General features: G+C 44.1%; 3 protein-coding genes across 4 annotated transcripts; 2 read left to right on the top strand and 1 right to left on the bottom strand.

Annotated features, from left to right (window-relative positions):
- The first annotated feature begins 1,658 nt into the window (after nucleotides 1-1,658).
- Nucleotides 1,659-17,386, top strand: LOC111070965 (matrix metalloproteinase-14). The gene is given in 7 exon segments (XM_022362030.2): nucleotides 1,659-1,697; nucleotides 4,568-4,784; nucleotides 11,945-12,348; nucleotides 12,410-12,941; nucleotides 12,943-13,329; nucleotides 13,397-13,568; nucleotides 16,775-17,386. Coding segments are annotated over 6 exon segments (1,809 nt in total). The 5' UTR covers nucleotides 1,659-1,697; nucleotides 4,568-4,634; the 3' UTR covers nucleotides 16,939-17,386.
- A 422-nt stretch (nucleotides 17,387-17,808) lies between these two features.
- On the bottom strand, nucleotides 17,809-19,754 carry LOC111070967 (protein painting of fourth). Of its 2 annotated transcripts, none has more exons than XM_022362037.2 (4): nucleotides 19,346-19,754; nucleotides 18,380-19,276; nucleotides 18,121-18,318; nucleotides 17,809-18,031 (listed from the first exon to the last, which is right to left on the bottom strand). In XM_022362037.2, the coding sequence occupies exons 1-4, from the start codon at nucleotides 19,629-19,631 to the stop codon at nucleotides 17,895-17,897; spliced, it is 1,518 nt and encodes a 505-aa protein (XP_022217729.2). In that variant the 5' UTR covers nucleotides 19,632-19,754; the 3' UTR covers nucleotides 17,809-17,894. The 2 variants fall into 2 exon arrangements, with proteins under 2 accessions (XP_022217729.2, XP_022217728.2); XM_022362036.2 differs by having other exon boundaries at nucleotides 17,809-18,061; nucleotides 19,346-19,753.
- Nucleotides 19,755-19,833: 79 nt separating this feature from the next.
- On the top strand, nucleotides 19,834-20,868 carry LOC111070968. The gene is made up of 3 exons (XM_022362038.2): nucleotides 19,834-20,127; nucleotides 20,187-20,549; nucleotides 20,608-20,868. Exons 1-3 carry the CDS (start codon nucleotides 19,988-19,990, stop codon nucleotides 20,804-20,806), a joined length of 702 nt encoding a protein of 233 aa, XP_022217730.2. The 5' UTR covers nucleotides 19,834-19,987; the 3' UTR covers nucleotides 20,807-20,868.
- The last annotated feature ends 1,732 nt before the right edge of the window (nucleotides 20,869-22,600 follow it).

The raw sequence follows: 22,600 nt of genomic DNA, 5'->3' as shown, positions 1-22,600 counted from the left end.
GAAACTGCATCACAGCAGGCGGGGACGACAACTTGTCCATGGCCATAACAGCAGGCAGCCAAGATATGGTGTGTGTGTGTGTGTGTGTGTGTATATGGGTATGGATATACTCGTACAGAGCCCAGAACCGAAGACGACATTGTGAAAAGAGGCGGAGGAGCGGCGGAGAAGGGGGATGACGGGTGGCGCATAGGAAGGAAAGACCAGGCCAGTTTCAGTTGGTCCATGAATAAATGACAGAATCAGCAACAGCTTTGTGTCGCGAGTATTCCATTTACAAGGCAGTTGCTCTTCTCCATGCAAGGCTGCAAGGTCCAACTGAACCTTAGGTCTGTAAACGATTATCTCAGCTGAGATTATTAGATCTTATGTAGGTACCAATTTACGTGTAGAGAGATCTCCGTGGCTGAGTCACTGCAATTGCACACAATTGCTGGCAATCGGAGGCTGGAATAGTACTACACGAACTCGTATTATGGGTTCTAGGAACACATTCGAAATGATCTTGTTGCCAGACGTGTGCCACGACGAATGGGTTAATTAGCGCCCCCCAAAAAGTATATTTGCTTACGTATTACTCATTCGTTTGTTCGTTCGTTCATTCATTCATTCAGTAAGAAATCGATTGGTACCGGGGGATACCAAAGCGCAGATTCATTCATAAATTTCTCAATAGGCGTAAACCGATTGACCGGAAATTCAACAGAAACTGCAAGCGAATTTTGAGAAAAAAAAGCTCTTAAGTTTTACAGTTTACCCAGGGGGGTGGGGTTGGGGAACGCTCAAGATAAACTGTCAATCGCCACTGTGGAGGGGCTGCTGCGGCTGCTGCTGCTGTTGTCTGTGCCTCTGTTTGCTGGACCCGATCCCTCGACGTATGACACATGCTGATAATTCCAAGAAAAGGCGTTACTCATTCCCCCCTCCCGCAGAGCCAGAGAGTCAGCGAGCGTCAGCGAGAGGGCAAAGGAGAAGGGAGAGCAACTTCGATTATTGGCAACAGGTTTAACGCCTACCCCCGCCCCTCCCCCACCTAGCAACGGAATCTCCACACACTCAGCTGTTAGCATTGCCGCGAACAGCGCTCTGCTAAGAGGCGCGCGCTGCGTGCGTTGCGTTGCGCCAAAGCTCCCAAAAGCTCCCCCCAAGCGATCGGATCACAGTCATTGTCGTTGTCGTTGGCTCCCGACGCTGGCCGAAGATCACTTGTTTTTTGCGCGTTGCCCAGAGCGGATGTGTTGTGTGTGCGTTAGCGGCGAGAGACCGAAACGAAGTTCGAGTTCAAGAATCCAACTAACCAATAATTGAAAACAGTTTGAAAACATTTTGCAGAAGAATATCGAAGAGAGCGTATCGAAAAGTGAACCCGGTCGCAGTTCAGTTTTGAGTTTTTAGTTTTGAGTATTATATTTGCGGAAATGCAATAGCCGGAAAATGACAGCGAGCAATTAGTGCAGTTTCTCGTCCACATCCAGAGCCAGAGTCAGAGTCAGACATAAAGAGACAAAAGTAGAGACAAAAGGATTGGCTCACTGGTGCAATAAATAATAATAATAAAAACAACGACACATCCACAGCTGATGAAAACGCCCACAGTGGAATAAGCAACAGAAACAACAGAAGCAGAAGCTGAAACAGAAACAACGGCGACGACACCAGCTACAAAAAAAGGCAACAAAAAGCTAATTAATTAATTTGTAAGTGTTGCAAGCAGCAAGCAGCCAACAAAGGCAGCAAACAATAGTTCAATGATCTGTGACTGCATCGAGTGCCGCCAGCAGAAACTACCATCCCATCCACAGAGCCCCACAGAGTCGCCCTGCCCATCCCACGCGTACTCAATTGAAAGGTCAAGACAGACAAGAGACCAAACTGATAAATCAACCACCCCCCCCCAAACCCATTCATCAGGCCTAATTCCCCAGTGCCCACTGTATGCACTCCACTTGGAAGTGAACTTGAATTCGATTCCGATTCCGATTCCAATTCGGATTTCAGTTTCGTAATGAGTCTTCTTGCACAATCGACGGTTAGTTGGACGCGCCACGGGCCATATCACTAAGGTCAAGTTCTGAACACCTCGGACACATATTTTTATTATTGATTTCGGCATGTGAACGCGCGACTCATACACCAGAATATTTGTTAAATCACTTGGGGCCCGGCATAGCCCCAGCATAACTCCCAGAAAAACCCCAATCATATCTTATCGCCGAGCACATACACACATGCATATGAATGCATGTAGGCATGGGGCTCTTGTTTGGGGCAAAATGTCGGCTGATAAGGTGAACAATGCCAAAAGGCTATATCAAGTGGAATTTAGTGTTTAGCGTTGAGTAATTCGAGGGTATTTTTCAAATAACCAAAAGACGTCACAGCGTTCAATAGAGAATGGGCCAACGGATGGGCGAAACTGGTTAGAATCGAAATTTTTGTTTGATCTTTTGCATCTAATTAGCTGCCCAATCAACAAGTTTGAGTCACTCTCAATTCTCGATGAAAGAATTTCGACTCAGCTTAAATTCAGGCGAAATTTTGAGAGGAAAGAGAAACCGGTTAGCAGTAAGCAGTTAGCAGCCTTTAAACGAACTCTTCTTTATGACCCACATCAGGCGCATACACTCGCATATACATGCTCCACATGTCGTATACGTAACAATGCCGATAAATGTGATACGGGAGGGGGAAAAGCCGCAGGCAAGGAAAAACTTTCGCGCATAATGCAATTTTGCGGCCATTGAAGACACTCGAATTTCGCTCTTATTGATCTAACAAACAATGAAATGCGTTCATTGTTATGGTGACGACCCCACAGCCCCAGCCGCAGCCCCAGAGCCAGACCCAGCCCCAGCCCCAGCCCCACCCTTCAACCCATCAGCGGAGTTAACCAAACGGAGCCAACCTTAAACTGTCAAGCGGGCGACCTTCAACCCGAGCGAAACATTTGCCCAAAATGGAAATTGTTTATGGTATTTGTTTAACCAAAATTGTTACAATCAGATAAGTCAAGTCAGCAGCAGAGAGAGTGAGGGAGAGAGATAGCAATGGAGTAGATGCAAACACGTCTATTAAATGTATATTGTATATATATTTATTGGCTCATTTGGGCAGATCTAGCCGCTAATTGCCGAACATAAAATGAGAGTTATTGTGTCCGCCCCAGCCAGTCCCAGTGGCAGTGCCAGTGCAGACGTTACTGTCCGTGTGTGTATATGGAGTACATATATACGACTAGGCATATACGTATAATCATACCTTGTTTGTAGACCCTAACCGTTGCCACTTGGCGTATACTTGATATGACTTATCGCTCTTTTTTCCCCCCGTCTTTTCTGCTGATGTCACACCCAGCACGTTGCTGGCTCTCCCCCCAAAAGGAGGAGGTGAATGCCTGAGACGGATCAGCATTAGTGCAGGGTAAATCCCGCCGATCTCGGCCGGTAAACATACCCATAAACATAACCGTTGATAAAGCCTATTGTGTCGGATTGCGTTGCCGACTGTCGACTGTCGACTGACATTTGTCTCGTGGCCGTGACTAGGTCAACATCATCTCACTGGCAAAACTATTTTTAGCAAATCAAATATCACATAATAGGCCGTGCTGCCTTTACGGTAACGGCCGAGTTGGTATTTACCATAGGCACGGTCTAAAATAAAATTCTAATTGGAGTCTAAACTTACACGAATCGTTTATTACGTCCAAGAGTTGGCCCAGGCAACGACCACATGACCGCATGACTCCCTATATCTATCCTATCCAGCAGCAGCGACAGGACAGCTCAACGAATTAGTAATGCTCTTGCGGCTGAGATTAGGCAAGAGCCTCGGCAAATATTTGTGACGATAAGACACGTACACTCGCATGCTGGTTGAATGAATGATGTGCTAAAGTTGGATTTCAGTTTGTTGCACCCCCAAAAGAAGGGCACTTTTGCACATCATAAAAGTGATAGCAGAAATAATCATAAATGTGCGATAAATAAAGCTATAAACGAATGGGATATGCCTTTACATATAGCGACTGAAATAAATCCATCTTAAGTTCGTCTATTCTCCATTCGAGAGGGTATCCAGGTTTTAGTTTTCTCTGTTTTCCATGTCATGAGCGTCATAAGTGGCCTGCCGGCGTGGATATGCCAGGGCTCGAGTATTTCTACTCAGGCTTTACTATTTTTTACTACGACTTTGAGTAGGTACTATAACGAGCCTTCGTCTTCGTCTGCTGCCTCTAACTACCCCCCCTCTCCACGACCATGTAGTGCTTGCAACGCCGGCAACTTCCGTTTGTCGTTCCGCCTGCCACAGAGGATGTGTGCCACATTTGCCACATTCAACCTGTTGGCACTTGGCAGGGGGATATCTGGTGGCACGAGTTGGACACGACTTCCGTTCGCCCTTTTGCACTTGTACTTGGCCTGGTCTGGTCTGGTCTGGCCTGGTCTAGCTTTGGTGTGGACTGGGCCTGTCTGTGCCTGGGTGCTTTATTACTCTCTTTGGCTTTATGAAATATTAATTGACCTTTTCTCCACCTTCACGTTTTCCCATTGTTCCCATTTTGCAGTGATATAAAGTTCAAAGTGCGCTACCCCCCCCGCCCCACAGCACGAGTGCAAGTGGAACTTTTGTACATGACAATTAGAGGGAGAACAACGACTACCAACAGCAACAGCAACAAAATGTCCAACTGCCAAAGTTCAGTGTTCATAGCCGTAGGCACCCTGCTGTCCATTTTGGCGGCAGTGCAGGCGGCACCAGTTTCCACCACCACACAGGCAGAGGTGAGTAAAAAACATTGATTAATTCATTAATACAACAATTAGAAAATCTGTTTGTGATGCTGAATGCTGCTGCTGTTGCTGCTGCAGCAGCTTCTGCTGAATAATTTCCATCAAATTGTAAAATTAAATCGAACGTTTTTCCAACTCGTTTACAATTCATAAAAAAAAAAACAACGGTATATAATTAATTTTTTCCTGCTTTAAAATCATTAAATGTGAGCCATGCAACCCAGAAATAAAAAATTAAATGAAATAGTAGCAAAAACAAAAAAAACAAAAATAAAAACAGAGAAAGGGCGCATAGGGCGGCGAAGTTCAACAACAAATTGAGCAGGAACAAAAAAAATACATATATACAACGAAAAACACTACCACGTACTGATTCATTTTTTGTGATAACAGAGCAGGACAGAGAAGGAGGGCTACGGCGGGGGTTTGTTGCACTTGTGAGGTGACAGTTAACTGCACGGGATACCCGCTTTGTCCAGCTCTCTTTCCGCCAGCTCTCTATATGAATTATACGAGTATATATATATATATATATATGATTTATATATAATTTGAAACTTTACTTCCGATTTGCATGACAAACGTGCCAGGCGCTCAGAGCTCAGGCGAGCGTTGATTTTGGGGTTGGCTGCATTCGAAAATTATACTTAATTTTACACGAAACTGAACAATATTATATATGTACATACATGTATATACATATTGAATATATGTACATATGTGTGGCTGTGTGTGTCGCTGTGCAACAGGCTCACGCGCATCGCATGTCAACACAAATTTGTATTCCACTCACATATTGGTCTGGTCTGGTCTCGGCTGGGCTGGGGGACTGGGTCTGGGTCTGACTGTGGGCTCTGGCCTTAGCCTTTGTTGCTGCATTTCAGAAAATTCATGCACATTGGCTAATTGCAGTCCGTTTATCGTTATCGTTATCGTTCGTGACATTGGTCTATGGAAAACGTGGACACACTGCCCTCCCTCCACCCCCCTCCCAAGGGAAACTCACACGCCATTGAGCGTCTACCCACCACTCCGCCCGACTAATCGATTCAAATGCATTCATGTTCAATTCCAGGGAGAGGCTTTCCCAAGAAAACACACAGATACTCGTAGTCAAGCTATTGATTATGATTTGAACATTCAAACATCAATGGGACTGGGAAATATATAATGCTCTAAAAAAGAAAGATTACAGCTAGGTATTTCCGCCTGGGATTGCTTTCAATCTTAGATCTTCTGCCCCCGAACAACTTGTTTTCCCAGCTAATTATTATAAATAATTATGGCCGCTTAATTGCTTGTCATGACGGCTGCTTACCACAACAGTAATTTCCATTTACAAATTCAACAAACTGCCAAAGCTGCAGCACGTCTGCACTTCGATCTATCTATCTATCTATCTATCTAGCTGCCTGCAGCTAATCACGTTTAGTTGCCGCAGACTTGCATAAATTAATGGAGAATCGAAAGGCATTAACTAAACGTGCGAGTGGAGTGGGAGGGTGGAGGCAAAGGGACAGCTGGCATAAAAAACACTTTTGTAGGGGCAGGCACCTGTACGGAAAGCTTCCTGATTAACCATATACGTACACCCCCCCACCCCCACACCCCCACACATACATCTGTCGCTTACGATTCCCCATCCCCTTCCACTACTACTGTGGAACTGTTGATAATCGCTCAGAATCGATTTGATTCTGCACCAGCACGCATGAGCGCGTGCTTAACATTGTGTTTTAGTACTTTTGAGGTACTTTTTTTGTTAAGTTTCGTTGCCTATGTTTTACGTAACCCGCTGCCAGTGAGTGATCTGGCTAATTGATATGTTGGGTGCGTTGCCAGTAACTTGGCTCGCTGTCGTTTGGCCAGTGTCGCCCCAAAAGCAGCTAAGGCGACAATCGACTGACGTGCGGCTCCATTTGTGCCTCTCTGTCTCGATCGCTCTCTGTTCTCTTTGTTCTCCTCCTCTAAGCTATTTCTAATAAATCTCTGGGAATGCAAATCACAGAGACCACCGATGGGGAAGTCGTGATTCTTCGCCGTATCTCCAGCACGATCAAAATGTCCATATTCACTTGTTAGCGATTAATATTCCGCAAAGTGCAACAAATCATTGCTTAGATCTGATCCAAACAGATTCAAACAGGCAACAGACTTTGGCTTTACTATACATATATACCGTATATATGTATGTACAAGCGATTGACTCACTTGTCTAGAGAGCAACGATAATGCACTCTTCCCCTGATCTACATCCCCATTCACAAGTCCCGCCTGGCACATAATTCGAACTGTCAAAAGGTTAATTAACAATGAAGGAAATTGAAATAAGCTCGAGCCGAGCCGAGCCGAGCCGAGCAGCGGCGACAGACTTCAGTCAGATTCGTCATCGTTCTGGTTCTGGTTCTGCACCCACAAAACTGGCAGAAAACTCCACTGCTACTGGGATCTATAATTATAACTTAATTCAAGCCAATGCGCTGGGGAAATTTCATCGTTCATGCGTCACACCCCTCCTAGGCAGTCGGGCTAATTCGCACTTAGCCACACTGTGTGCCTCATTTTCCCCATTTCCCTGTTGGGCAAACTAATCAATAAACTCGACTACCGACAGCCAAGTGGCTGGAATTTATGTACTTTTTGCCAAGTTTGATTGATTTGCCTATGAACAAATGTTGCGTGCGACCTTCGCGAGGTGCCCGGCGTTGGCCGCAGCACAAAGGATAGCCAAACACGGTTGCAGCAACCTTGCCACAACAACGGCAAACAAATGATAGTTTTTGCTCCGCCAACATCCTTTTTCAGACAGCACTCCTCTAAGGTCGCGTCTATCGCTTGGCATTTCACGCGTCTCGCCATAAACAAAACAAGTAACTACCTCCATAACAACCCAAACAGGAATAGGAATCCGAATACGAAAACGAAAACGAATCCGATTAGGAATAGGAATAGGAACACAGGCAAAGCAGCAACAATAAAATCCTTTTTTTTTTTTGCTAGACTTTTGCATAAAAATGGCTTTCCTTTTTTTTTGTTTTTCTTTCTTTGGTTATCTTTGCATCTTGACGCTTATTTATCGCCAAGTGAATTAGCCGTAAAGGCCACAAGAAAGTGGCTGAAAAAGTGTGGCAAGGAGACAGAAGCACCTTCGAGTGGAAATGTCAAATATTTTATGGAAAGTTTCCCTTACTTACTTGCCTTTCACAGCCCAAGTAAATGTCAAAGAAAACTTATACTCGTATGGATTGATACTTGTAGATATTATCGGACATGCATGGAAAATTCATTAGCTATTCCATATTTAAGGAGCTTCGATAACAAGCAGTCCCTGGATGGACATCCATTCACGGACTTAGTCCAACTCCTTTCCTCCATAGCTACACAATAAATAAAATATGTATAAAAACCTCTTTACTTTAGAGTTTCAATCCTTTCAATCAACTCTTTGACTTGGAAATTCTTTCAATTAAACTCATTTCTCGACTCACTTGTTTGCTGCAACTAACTAATTGAAAATGTTATACAACTTAAAGCTGGATTTAAGCCCAGTTCGGGCCCAGTTGGCCCAGTTTCTGTTTTTCTTTGATTTCGGTTTTTGGTTTCAGCTTTAGTTTTGAGTTTTCTTTCTCCATCTGCTGTGCTGTTCAATCTGCTCGTTACAGAGACCCCCAAAGCCAGTTGAGTGTGGCGTCAAAAAGAAATGCCGCCTGGCAGCCAAATGAGGCGCCTGCGCTTCGACTGTCCCCCGCTAGGGGGGCAGGGCAGGCAGGACAGGGGTCTGTTAGTGGGGGTATATAATGATGTAATCATTAAGTAAAAAAATAGTTAAGCAAGTTAAGCCTGTTTTTAGCCTGTTGGACTGCGAATCTGCGAATACTCAATGGCCGGTAATCGCACTGAAATTGCATTGTGGCATTGCTGTGGGAAAAGGGAGGAGGAATCTGCCTTCCTCCATCTGTCTATAATTGTCGCCGACACTTTCGCTTATGCACGCTGTTGGCCCACGCAAATATTTGTGCAACTAGGTCTAGGTTCGTTTGCGGTGTGCAACGTTTTCTGAAGGGGCAGAAGAGCAGTGGGTGAAAGTCAACGACCCGAGTGACCCACATTCGGAACGTAAACTTTGCGGCGACTAACTGGCCACGCACACACACCCCCCCCCAAAATGGAAAGTGAGGGGGGTTTAGCCAGCAAGAGAATTTTCCACTCGAACAAGCTATAATTTTGCCATCAATTTCAAGTCGTTCCTGTACACAAATATACGTGTACGAGTACACAAACCGATTCTGTTTATAATTTATGCATGTCCTGGTCTTGTTTCTGCCGGAAGTGTACCTGCACGCCTACAATTCCCACAGCGATGAAGAAGAAGAATTATTCGAACCGAAAGTTCATTGACTCCCAGAAGCTAGCACATTCATTACCGATTTTCCAACAGCCTGCTCCAACAGTTTGCCCTCTGCAGCATTTCCATTTCCTTCCATTTGCCTTCCATTCGCAATCGAATCAAGTTGCAAAACTTGTGTTAAATATTTGAAGGTTGTGTCCGAGTTGCTTGTTGTTGCATTTGTATTTGTAGCTTAAGTTTTGTAGTTTTTAGTTCTACTTCTACTTCAGTGTAGCATACTTTACAGAGCCAGCACACACACACACACTAACAAAATGGCAAAGGCAAGCCCAGTTGGTGTCTTTAGTTGGCAAAACCCCTTTGGGGCCATTTCCTCCCAACTGCAAGTTCAACTGTGTTTTCTGTCCAAGTAAACCAGGCAAGCAGGTCAACCTGCAACCAGAATAGACACGCGGGTTTACTACCCGACTCCCATCCAGCTACTATATGCACACGGCTATACTCCTATGCCAAGAGTGTGTGCTGGGGCGTGGTTGGGTGCCGTTCTTTGTTGACATTTGTGGACAGCATTGAAATGCTTGTTATTTTCTCAAAAAAAAAACCAGCACAACAAAATTTGTGTCAATGTCCAATAATAAATTGAAGTGCAATTTCAACGCCCTCTGAAACGTGACCCGCAACTGCAGTTGGCCACATGACACCTCCCCTTGGCCACCTGTGTAATTTGCAATGATTTGCATGGTCATGGAGCACACGATGCATCCCGATGCACCCCCAGTGCACATCACATGCAAATGCACGTAAATCTCAATCGATATGCATGCGGATGCATTTAACTAGTTAATCGGAAAATAGGTGAGGGAAAGGTGGGGGAGAACTGTATCGATGACTCCCAAAACAAAATACACTATAAAGTCCGAACCACTTCCGTTCCCCCTGACTTCCGTTCTACCTTGTGACGCACATTCTGTGAATCCACAGAAACCTGCCCAGCCAGCCCGGGATAGAGGGAGAGAGAGAGCGAGCGAGCGAGCCAAAGAACAATGTGTCACGAAATGAGTCAATTTCTGACTGACAGCTGGGAGAAGGAGGAGGCATTGAGTGTCTTTTGTTTGTTGCCAAATGGAGTTATCTTATCGATGGCCAGAGATAGATACGCGCAGCATGTACATCGATAGTGGGGGCCCCCAAAGAGTTCTCGTTTTGAGTCCAGAACAATGCCTTGGAAGCGCCCTCCCAGTTGGGTCTCCGGGCTGGGCTGTTTGCTCTATGACAAAAGGTGCATCCGAGTCATCACGCAACAGACATCATAACGCCGAGCAGAAATACTGCAATCAAGCGAAGCGTGCCTGCCCCTGCCCGGGGGAAGGTGTTCAGCATTCTGTGGGCTCGCCACAGAAGTCAGGCGAATAATTATGTTAATTACATAAAGAGGCATTCCTAAGGTCATTGGAAGTGGGTGGGTGGAAGGGGAGGGAATGAATGATGAGTCAACAGTCAACTGTCTGTGTGGCAGTCCCCCCCAGCTCAAGTGCCAGTCAAAATGTGTGTTCAGTTTGCTCTGTTCTCGCATCGATTCCCGAGTGGGAGAAATGACATCAAGAGACAGCGGGATTTGCATTGCCTTTTCACTTGAACCCTGCGTTTGTTTACCACAGACCCAGGAAAGTTCGTTTACCTTTAGGTGAGAGCCAGAGTCAGACCTGGAACTGGAACTGGTGTCAGCTGATCAGTGGATGGATTACCCACCCAGAAGAGCAGAAGATTATTGAGCAGCGGCAGTGGCAGAGGCGGAGGCAGAGGAACGAGACGCAGCTATGCATACTTATGCGATAAACCAAATGTTTACTTCCTCGGAATGAATATACGCGTATAATTAAATTAACAGTCAGCTGGCATTATGCAAGATTCGGCAAAACATTATACAATATATGTATGTATATATATATATATATATCATATGTATGTATGTACAGTACAGTATGGCGGTGCGGTGCGGTGTCATTAAGAATGTGCGACACATAAACGGAATGAAGAGAGAGAGACCTGATCCACATGCCAAATTGTCAGCGTACAATAATGTTTTTTTTCCCCGTTCTCCGTTCTCGGTTCCCCGTTCTCGATTCTCCGTTCTCGATTCTCTGTTCTTAACTTCGCGTCTGGCCTGTAAGGCAATTTGCCGTTGTAATTGGTCAGCCAACAAATGAAATTAGACAAAACGTATTATAATATATATATTGTATTGTATAGAGATATAACTGTTAAGATAACCTCGCATTGTTCTCCACGGAGCTGAGTGAGCGGTGCACTTCCCTGATAGGCAAACTGCGCTTTTTATTTTTTTATTTTTAATACGATTTCTCAATGTTACAATTCTCAATTAGTCAGCCAGAGGTTGTTATTGTAATCGAAACGCTTCCTTAATGTTTGAGATCGATTAAGAAGTTTTCACACCTCCGCCAGTCACGTCGCAACTGAGTTTCCATATACATAAAATCGTACTCGATTCTGTGTACAACACAGACCCCCACCAACCCCGCGCGCGCGCGCCACTCTCTGGTGCGCCTTATATAAATTATTGGCAAGTGTGGCAGTCATAAATTATGCAAGTCAGATAGAGCTGCGACAGTGTCACAGGACATGCCACTGCCTGCCAAGGCGGCAATAGAAGCCGCAGCAGCGGGATAATCGGATGGCCATAAATCAAGACGGCCACCCCTGGTGGAGTGCCGCAGCCCATTGATCTTCACCCCGACGAACAGTCACTCACTCAACTGTTGTGTTCCTCTTGTCTCTCCTGCAGATGTATCTCTCCCAGTTCGGCTACCTGCCCGCATCAGCTCGCAATCCTGCCAACAGTGGACTCCAGGACAAGTCGACATGGCTGAACGCCATTCAGGAGTTCCAGAACTTTGCCGGCCTCAATATAACCGGCGAGCTGGACGACGAGACCCTGAAGCTGATGTCCCTGCCCCGTTGCGGAGTAAGGGATCGCGTTGGCACGGGTGACAGTCGTTCGAAGCGCTACGCCCTGCAGGGAAGTCGCTGGAGGGTTAAGAACCTCACCTACAAGGTCTCCAAATACCCCAAGCGGTTGAAGCGCGTGGATGTCGACGCTGAGATTGGACGCGCCTTTGCCGTTTGGTCCGAGGACACCGATCTAACCTTCACGAGGAAGACCACCGGCCCCGTGCACATCGAGATCAAGTGAGTGCCACATAAAGCTAACCATTTCGGAGCAGTTACTCAACGGAATTCTCAATCACAGGTTCGTGGAGAGCGAGCATGGCGATGGCGACGCATTCGATGGACAGGGCGGCACCTTGGCCCACGCCTTCTTCCCCGTTTTCGGCGGAGATGCGCACTTTGACGACGCTGAGCTGTGGACCATTGGCTCGCCCCGCGGCACCAATCTGTTCCAGGTGGCGGCCCACGAGTTCGGACACTCCCTGGGCCTGTCGCACTCCGACCAGAGCTCGGCTCTGATGGCGCCCTTCTACCGCGGCTTTGAGCCCGTTTTCAGGCTGGACGACGACGACAAGGCGGCCATCCAGTCGCTATACGGCAAGAAGACCAGCCAGCCGAAGCCCACCTATGATTACCCGCCCAGCACACAGCGGCCCTCGTTTACGCCTCCGAAGACGCCGCTGGACGACAGCATCTGCAAGGACTCCAAGATGGATACGCTCTTCAACTCGGCCCAGGGCGAGACGTACGCCTTCAAGGGCGACAAGTTCTACAAGCTGACGACGGACTCCGTGGAGGAGGGCTATCCCCAGCTGATATCCAAGGGATGGCCAGGGACTGCCGGGCAACATCGATGCCGCCTTCACGTACAAGAACGGAAAGACGTACTTCTTCAAGGGCACCCAGTACTGGCGCTACCAGGGACGACAGATGGATGGCGTTTACCCCAAGGAGATCAGCGAGGGATTCACCGGGATACCCGATCATCTGGACGCGGCCATGGTCTGGGGAGGCAACGGCAAGATCTACTTCTTCAAGGGCAGCAAGTTCTGGCGCTTCGATCCCGCCAAGCGACCGCCCGTCAAGGCCAGCTACCCCAAGCCCATCTCCAACTGGGAGGGTGTGCCCAACAATCTGGACGCGGCGCTCAAGTACACCAACGGCTATACGTACTTCTTCAAGGGCGACAAGTACTTTCGATTCCACGATGCACGTTTTGCGGTAAGCCTCACACTGTCCCATTGGTGGATGCCATGATGCTCATGATTCCCTTCCCTTACGTACGCAGGTGGACACTGCCACACCCGCCTTCCCCAGACCCACGGCACACTGGTGGTTCGGCTGCAAGAATACGCCCTCGTCCACAGGTAATATTGTCGATGGTGCGGACTCTGAGTACGAGCAGCACTCGATGGTATCGCATGCCGATGATGGTAATAGTGATTTTGAATTGGACGCAGGTGAGTGGGACCGACGCGGCGGTAGTTTTGTTTGAGCCCAAAAAAAAATCGATAGAGAAATCGAGATTGAAACTCTGTAAAGTCAAAAAGATCTCATAGCAATCTTGTGTGAGTTGTTACTTAGCGAGAAAAGCAATTAAGAAGGAGTCAAGAAATTAATTATATAAATAATGATCCAATTACGTTTATAGATCCTATCTATATGGTATGTTTAATTAAGTTTTTAGTATCTATGTATGTAGTGAAATTCTATTACTCAAGTCGAATTTGTGTTTGTCTTTGTTGCCTATGGAAGAAATACATTTTAATTCTTATTGAAAAAAAAAAAACAAAATTAATTGTTAAACTGTGTATGTCCTATGTCTCTCTCTCTCTCTCTCTCTCTCTCTCTCTCTCTCTCTCTGTCTACCAGTCTATATATATATTCCGTAAATATGTATATTCTTGTACAATTATTTATATTTTTCTCTTATGTTTTGTGGTGTTTTACTTTAGTTTTGTCTCTGTGTTCTCAAGCTAAGTTCAGCTTAGGCCACAACAACACTTTCCTTTGAACTCTAACCAACTCGAACTAACATTAACTTTAACTCTCATTATTTTGTATTTAAACATTTTTCAATTTTTTTCGATTTGGTATTCGTTTTTTATTATTATTATTTTATTTTCTAAAACTAACACCGAAAACTATTTTATTAATTTTGAGTTTAATGTTGCTTTTCCATTAACAACAACTAACCAACGTTTGTCTGTCGTCTTTGGGTATTTGGATTTGAATTTAAGCAACACTAACCGACTCAATAAGCATACCATGTACAAATAAAGTTTTAAGTCTAAGGAACAACAACTATTAATGACATAGCCGGGGAAATAATCCAATATCTTGCTTACAGTTCAAAAAAACCTTCAGAAATTATTCAAAATATTTAATGAAAAGAAAAAACAGCTACAGCTACAACAAACTACTGGTCAGTCGGTCTCACTAACCGGGATCCACAGATCAAAGCCACCAAAAAAAACCAAAAAACAAAAAAACCATCATCCCTAGCTTATAAGTCGCAACATTCAACGCCTCGCCCACGATCCTAGCATGTGCACCATACTAGTATAACTAACTTGATTAATCCATAGATGTAGCTATAGATAGCCACCACGGTTACTAACACTCCTAACACTCAAACACTTTTACAACACTATTTGTTAAACACCACAATGGGGCCCAGTCCACCTCCAACCCAACCCAACCAAACCAAACCAAAACACCTCCCCGATCTATGGCCTAAGCGTAGTTCTATAGCACTAAGTATTTTATCTAGTTATGGTAATATTAATATTATTTTTCCACTCTGTCCCCGACTAAAATCTTTACTTTATCCTGTAGTTTACGGTATTTTTTCAACACACTTTTTGCGTAAAACGAAATGAGTTTGAGCGACAAAAAAAAAGTGGTAACTGTTTTGGCACCCCCTCCACCGGCACAAAATTCAAAATGGCTAAGGCTTGGTTGACCCAACCACCCAAAAACCCCCCCCACACTCGTACCCACCCACCCCCACCTGTGATCAAAAACACTTACTTACACACCGCTACGAGTCCCCTTCCCCACACTAATTGCATGAATATCCCCAGTACTAAACTAATCTAGAGCAAACAAAAGATTTACACCTGCATGAGACTTGACACAAGCGAGCCACGGCAAATGTGGTCCACACACAATCACCGTTATGACCCACAAAAAGCGAACGGCTTTTATTTGTATTACTACACTACACACGATTAACACTGCATGCACGTGCCTGCCCCGGCCCATAACCGTTGAATTTGCATTCGAAACCAAAAAAAAAAGAAGCCGAAATTATCGGAATGAACTCGTATTTGTCATTGTCACATGTTTGTCTGTACATATGTACATCAATGTATATTTCTTGCAGGCTTTAAGAGACGCGGATATAAAAACAAGAACCATTAACCACAACAACAGCACACAAGATATAAACCGATATAAAACAGCAACAGAACAAAGCAACAACTTAACGAACCAATAACGAACCGAACTCCAACTCCGAACCACACACACACACACACAGACAGACAGTTATACTCCCACACATCAGGCACATCAGCCCAGAAGAATTACAAAGTGCCGCCCTCTTCCTTCCCAACGACTTTTTTTCCTCTGCTAATCTGCTTCTTGCTCCTCTCTCTGACTCTCCTTCTGTTTCCCTAACTTTTGTGTGTTTTGTGTGTGTGTGTAGTAGTGTAGTCGCCATGCTGCTGCTCATTCTAATTATTCTTCCTTTTACTGTCCTCCTTTCTTAAATGTACATTTCATGCGTAGACATCTGCCGTTGATCGATTGTTTGATTGCTTATCGTCAAAAACTGTTACGTAGTTGTATGAGCACCTCCCTTCCTCCCACACACATGCCACGCCCACAAGGCAAACGCTTCAATTATGATTGTATATATGTATTTTTTGCTGAATTGTTTATTTATGCTGCTCTTTACAATTTTCATTTCATTCTTTTTTTGGGAACAACCACACCCAAAAAAAAAAACAAAATACATTTTTAAATTCCTTGCGGTTCCTATTATGTGTAGTGCCGCAAGTTACGCCTCAGGGTGTACTGCCCGGCTGGATGTGGAGCCTAACGAACAGGTTCTTCTAGAGGATCATCCTCCTCGTGCTCTGTCCATCGTCAATGTGTAGCCTGTCCCAGCATTCAGCTGTACTGTAGTACTGTACGCCATTTGTATATCCATCGCTTGAGTGATCTCTGTCTGAATAAAACCGAACAAACAAAACAAAAAAATAAATAAACATATCAAACATGCCACGCCCAAGACCTGCGCCGCTGCCGAAACGCCAAACCAAACCAAATAAAAGAAACGAACTCAAATACGTTTGCGCACAGAGTGAAGAGTATGTTGTATCAATTATTATTTATTTCTCCCCCCTCCCCCCATTAAGTTTACTTAAGTTACATTTATCCTACATCCTACTCCGTTTTCCTGAGTTGAGCTTCTACTTTCAAGTATTACAAAAATTGCACAAACTTCTCAGAAAAAAAGGAAAGCAAAAAAAACACCAAATCCAAAAATATCTTTAGCTTAGATGTAAGTCCACTACGCACCTAAGAACGTTTACAATTTAGCCTAATTTATGCACTTAACTAACTTGAATTTTTGTAACTACCCCGTTTTACATAGCAGTTGGCGATCACCAGAGCAACGACGAGCCCATCGAACCGGAAGTGGCCGAGCGAACGGGTTCTGGAGCCATTTCCGTTTCGCAGCTGACAGGCAGCTCGGCAGCCAACACTGTGATCTCCACCATCCTGTTGTGCTTCATCTCCAAACTGATTGTTAGCTAAAAGAGCCAGGCAGAGCATTTTCCAGAAAACAAAACTGAACTAAACTAAACTAAACTGAACAGCCGAAACAACTCAAGTAAAATTTCTAAAATTTTACCGCACGTTGGACACCGAAATTTGCTTGAAATTCAAATGCATAACATCATATCATATCGAATACAATGAGTGGATATCAAAATAATTCCAACCAAAAATTGGGCGATCAGCATGTGAAACAGGTGCCTTATCAAATATCTTTGTTGTTGTGTAAATAAAATCAGCCTTAAATATAATAAAATAGTTGATAACATTCCGCATTCTAAACGACAAAACCAAAACCAATCAGGAGTCATGTCATAGCAGAAATTCTTATTGTACTCTTCTACTACTGTTTTTGGTAATGACAAATTGCGATATTAAATTTAACGAGCCATATGCCAGGAATTAGAGAGAAAACCAAACGGAAAAACAAAAAACATGAAATGAACGATTCGACCTATGTTAAATGTAATTTAGTTTAGATATATAATTGTTAATGCCTGCACGTGGAACACGGAATGCTAAGAACTTGAAAGTTCTTAAAGCTGTGTAAACAATTTTCGCAAAACTATCAGTGTTTTAATTTAAGTTTTTGATTGAACAAAAAGGTGTCTTGACTTGACGACCCCATATCATCATCGAGTACATTTGAATATTAACTAAGTGATATTTAAGCCAGTCCGTTAAGCGATATTTGTTCGGGTTTAATATTTAAAACCGAAATATTATTTAATTTACGTATTATTATGTGTAATAATTTTATTTTATATACAGTAAATGTACGCTGGAAACGAACGAGTCAAACAAAAACGAAAAAGAAAAGAACAAATAAAACAAAAACTAATAATATACAACTGACTTGTTATTTACATTTGCAAAAAAAATGTAGCACAACAAATTTGGCAAGAGGACGAAATATTCGTACCTAATAAAACATTTTAGGGATCGATATCGGTTTCCAACTGAGCGTAAAGCTCTTCCAGTCGTGCATCCCTTTCCGGGGAGGCTTGGGTACCCTTTGATGCCGTCGTCTTGTCTTCGGCCGGTTTTGGACTCTTGGCGAGCCTGGCGAGACCTGAAAGCAGCCGTCCAAGAGAAAATGATTCTAAGTAGTATAGGAGGAATGACATAACAATATTAGGCTATAGTTCCGCTTCAATATACTTTTGGTCTTTTGAGGATCAGTATCCTGGCCAAGCTTTTCCGTAGGCAGCGTCGTTGGGCGATAAGCGGGTTCGGGTTCTGTGATGACCTCTGGCAGACCTAAATAGGCACACTCCGCTTTGATGTCTTGTATCAGGTGGACGGGCGTAGGACCCCTTATATCAGGATATGAATTTGGCTCCAGTTTGGGTGTCATATCTGCTCAAATTTGACAAACATTAATCGTAATGGAACAGTATCTCTATCTACTTCTACGTACCTGAAATATCTTGTCTGGCTTGCAGGTTCTTTATGATGGCACCATATTCAGCCATTTGGAGCTTCAGTTTCTGGATCTCCAGCTCATGCTCACTCATTTTCATCTTGCGTTTGGCCTTCTCCTTGGTGGCACCATTCGAGTCAGAGCAGTTGCCATCGCTATCGCTGATTGTGATTGACTCAACAGGTGGCGGAGTGATAACCTTGCAATCCACGTCCGCCGCCTCGGCATCGTCATCGTCAGTGGCCAATGTGTTGATTGTTAGGCTCGATATGGTGCGCTGCATCTTTAGCTGGCCGGGGCGCCTTTTAAGACGCCGAAAGCGAACAGTTAGGTTGCGGTTATGTAGGGGACTTCCCGACAAGTCCCTAAACGCCTCTCTGGCTAGTTCGGTTGAAGCATAGCGGACAAAGGCGTATCGTGCACGCTTCTCCTTCCTGAGCACGCCAACGTCCACCTTCATGGACTTCACAAAAAATCCCTTGATGGCCGATGTGGTCATGTTGAAGGGTATGTTGGACACATACAGACACCACGGGTCGATCAATTTTGCCTCCTCTTCTTCGGAAAAGGCTTTGCGCTCTGCCACCAGAAAGCCGTTGCCAAATCGCACCTGGTTGATCTCGCTGATGGTCGCGTCCACGTCCGCGCCTGCCTTCAGGTGAGCCATGCAGTAGCGCGGCTCTATGTTGCTGGGCAACGCTACATCTCTGATTGCCGGGGATAGTCCAGTCACCATGGACGAAGTTATTTCAGGATCAGGGAAGCGAATAACAAGTACAACAGAGGGAGTATCTTCACAAGAGACGAACTCGCGCTCCAGCTCCAAGCACTTGAGCGAGTCCTCTCGACGTATTTTTGCAGCCTCCCGCCGCGACAGTCTGTTCCCGTGAAGATCTGTCCCAAAAAGAAATGTTCATTACACGCAAAAGGAGCATTCATACAGATTTTTCTGTGTCCACGTACCTTTTTTGTATAGAGAATTCCTATCGAATTCCGAAAGCGAGACTGTGTCGAAATCAGAATTGATAGACTCTGCCACCCACGAGCCGGGCTGCGCTCCAACGGCGGTCTGCTGTTCCGTTAAGGAAGCGGAGCAGTTGCCGGGTATGCACGGCTGCAAATTCTTGCCAAGATTTGCCGAGTTCCCATCGCCCGTCGGCTTCTCGTTGCCTTTTAGCAGGTTGTTCTTCCTAAGACGCTTGGAATCTGCGCAGCTTTCAGGCCCCGTGGGGGACCGTTTCAAATCCATGAGTTAATGAATACTGTCTTGTTATTTTAAAAAACTATATTTTTAAAGAAATTTTGTTTGTTTTGTTTGATTTTTGATATTCTTGCTCAGCTGCATTTCAGAGTTGTCAGCCTGCCTCCATCTGGTTGAGTTTAAACTCGGATACCCAGTACTGAGAGAATTTCAGAGTCAATAAAAGCTAGATTTGAAAATAAACAAAAAATGGATAAAATCGAAAATAATTGAGCTTTAAATTAGGACAAGTTTCAATTACAAACATATTAAATATTGAAAATAAATAATATTCCATGCAATCAAATTTTAATAAGCACTTCCACTTAAAAAACCGCTAGTATTTAGCCTGAAAAAAAACTAAAATGGCAGCACTTCCGATAACCTGGCCGATAACAACGCTCAACAGCTGTTTAAGCGTAAAAATGAGTGCCGCAATATTACGAAGCTGTAAATTGTTAATTTCAAGGCCCAGCACAGCTGCCGCGCTCCACAGAAGCCTCCAGTAAGTATTTGAAGCGATTCATCTCTCATGATTTAGCTGAACACTGTATTTTAATTCAGAACAAGTTCCCTGCGATGCAAGTGGCGGACTACGGCACCGGCCCCTGATGTGGAAAGAAAACTTCTGCTGAATGACCAGCTGCCGGATACGTATAGATTGATTTACCGTGCCCCCATAGAGAGTTATGTGAGCTGGACAAAGAACGTGTCCACGGCGACGGTATCGATGCTTGGCCTGGCGGCTGCCTATCATTTTAGCACGAACATGAATTTGGAGGGCATCACCCAAAAGATGAACATTTCCATGCTGGTGTCTCATGAATCCGATTTGTATTACTTCTTGGCAGGATTTGTGCTAATCAATCTGGCGATTCGCACATTTGTGGCCAAATATCCCCTCAGGATTTATAAGAGTGCCGATAAGTAAGTTTGAAAGCGGAATCCTTGGCTCCCTAGCTATATCCTAACCTATGCCTTTCAGATATGTGGCTGTGTATGGATCGCAGCTTCCGCTGGGAACTGTGAAGCATTTTTTCGATAGGGGACAAATTGCTGAATACAGGAACGTACTGAATCCTTGGAGCCACATCATGTACAGGTTGGGCAACCGCTCGTCCATGCTGCTGATCGACTACTTTAAGACACCTTCCGAGTTTCACCAGCTGTTTGAGGAAAAGTGAAAATGTTTTTGAGTTATAAACTGTTTAGAAATGTTGATTATATTTATATATATAGCCTCGAAGCGTGCACGGACTTTCTTTTTTTTTTCTTAAACAAATCTTTTTTTCCACAGTTTTACAGTAAAAATTACATTTTAAAATTGTTTTGATTTTTTTTTAAATTTAGCTGGCATTAATTAAATCTTTAACTGGTAAAAATTTAAGAAGAGCTTTTAATTGAGCATTTAATTAAAGCTTATTTGTTTTTCCCTATTAAATGTTGAAAAAATACCATATGAAAATTACAAAAATTTTACTTGAAAAACAGAACAAAGATACTGCAAAAAAAACGTACACCATAAAAACTAACTAATTTTCAAATTTTACATGTATTTTACACAAATTAAATGTACAATTTTAAAATTTTACATGTATTCTACACATGTAGAATGTAATGTAATGTCAAATTAAATGTACAACTTGCATCGCTGCCACTCGGTCGGCGGAGGAAAGTCTAATGGATTTCCTACATCTCTATGTAGCAAAGTGTGTAGTTACAATGTAGCAAGCTATTTTACGCACAGTGGCGTTGGCTATTGCGGTATTTTTACATTCTACATTTCTGGTGCCGTACTACATTCTACATACTAGTGGTGGTTTATAGTGCTGTAAGGTTTCCGATCTTACAACACTTCAGCTTAAAGTGTTTGGCGGCAAACGGCAAGATTACCAACAAACAATCGACATCAATCAGAGATATAGATTATATACGATCAAATTGGAGAAATTCTTCTACACCCCTCCACATTCTTTGGTTAAGAATTTTTCGAATTACTAGCCTAAATTTAATAAATAAAAAATTCAGTACTAATGTCTCCCCTAAAACTGTGGCTTTAAATGTGGTGGGGATGTAGAATGGAGTATGTGGAATGTGGAGCACAGTGACAGCTGCCCTATAAAATATTAAAAGTCAGGGGAGCGAGTGCGGGTGGTTCTTTCGTGTGATGTAATTTCTGACTCCATGCAACGGAATAAGTATATGCGTACATAAATATACATATGTGTGCTGACTCTGACGATGGTAAAACCGAAAGAGCTCCTTGGGGGCCACACCAACCCCCAGACGCCAGTCCAATGCCCATTCCACACCCCCTCCCCAACATTTGGCGCATGTGCTAGATTCCTTCCGCAGCGCTGCTGCTGCTGGGTGCTGCTGCCACTGCCGCTGCTCCACTGTTTCCTCTTTTATCGATTGACCCAATTTGGAGTGTACTATGTACATGTACATATGTACATATATAGTGGGGCTGTTTTTTATCTCCCGCCATTTGCTGGCCTGCGCCATTTTCTGGGCTGCGTATAATTTTATCTGCCCCCGCACAATTCCAGGGCCTTGTTTTTCTTGTCCTTACAACGTCCTTTCCAAAACGGGAAGGAAAATGTCAGCGGCAGCTCCTCTCGCACTCGTTCTAAGCCTTGAAGAGGATGGTTGCCTCCTGAAACTCTTTTAATTTATCATTTTCTCTCTCCCACCTCACCACACTTCACAAAGATAAACAAGAAGAACGCCCCATGGCGAGGTTTGGCCTAGAAACGAAAGATAGGAGAAAAGTAATCATGGAGAACATACATATGTACACACATGCATAGCTCAAAAGTAAGCTTTTTTCGATCAACAACGAGCTTGATGATTGTGCTGCCTAAGCATAAAATGTTTACATATGTATGTACAAAGAGCTGTACCGATGTAGATATGTATGTACAATGTATGTAGGTATGCATGTGTACACGACACGTGTAATTGACCTACTTTCC

Source organism: Drosophila obscura, unplaced genomic scaffold (assembly GCF_018151105.1).
Source record: "Drosophila obscura isolate BZ-5 IFL unplaced genomic scaffold, ASM1815110v1 contig_186, whole genome shotgun sequence".
In the NCBI taxonomy this organism is placed as follows: Eukaryota; Metazoa; Arthropoda; class Insecta; order Diptera; family Drosophilidae; genus Drosophila; species Drosophila obscura.
Note: the sequence above shows the minus strand (reverse complement) of the source record. Positions and strands in the feature narration are given on the sequence as shown.

Excerpts from the sequence above, each read along its gene's own strand:
- LOC111070967 (XM_022362036.2), bottom strand. The coding sequence starts at position 19,631 with ATGGATTTGAAACGGTCCCCCACGGGGCCTGAAAGCTGCGCAGATTCC. Across the intron at positions 18,319-18,379 it reads AGCCAGACAAGATATTTCAG|ATATGACACCCAAACTGGAG; the intron begins GTACGTAGAAGT and ends AAATTTGAGCAG. Across the intron at positions 18,062-18,120 it reads TGATCCTCAAAAGACCAAAA|AATCATTTTCTCTTGGACGG; the intron begins GTATATTGAAGC and ends TATACTACTTAG.
- LOC111070968 (XM_022362038.2), top strand. The coding sequence starts at position 19,988 with ATGGCAGCACTTCCGATAACCTGGCCGATAACAACGCTCAACAGCTGT. Across the intron at positions 20,128-20,186 it reads GCGCTCCACAGAAGCCTCCA|AACAAGTTCCCTGCGATGCA; the intron begins GTAAGTATTTGA and ends ATTTTAATTCAG. Across the intron at positions 20,550-20,607 it reads ATTTATAAGAGTGCCGATAA|ATATGTGGCTGTGTATGGAT; the intron begins GTAAGTTTGAAA and ends TATGCCTTTCAG.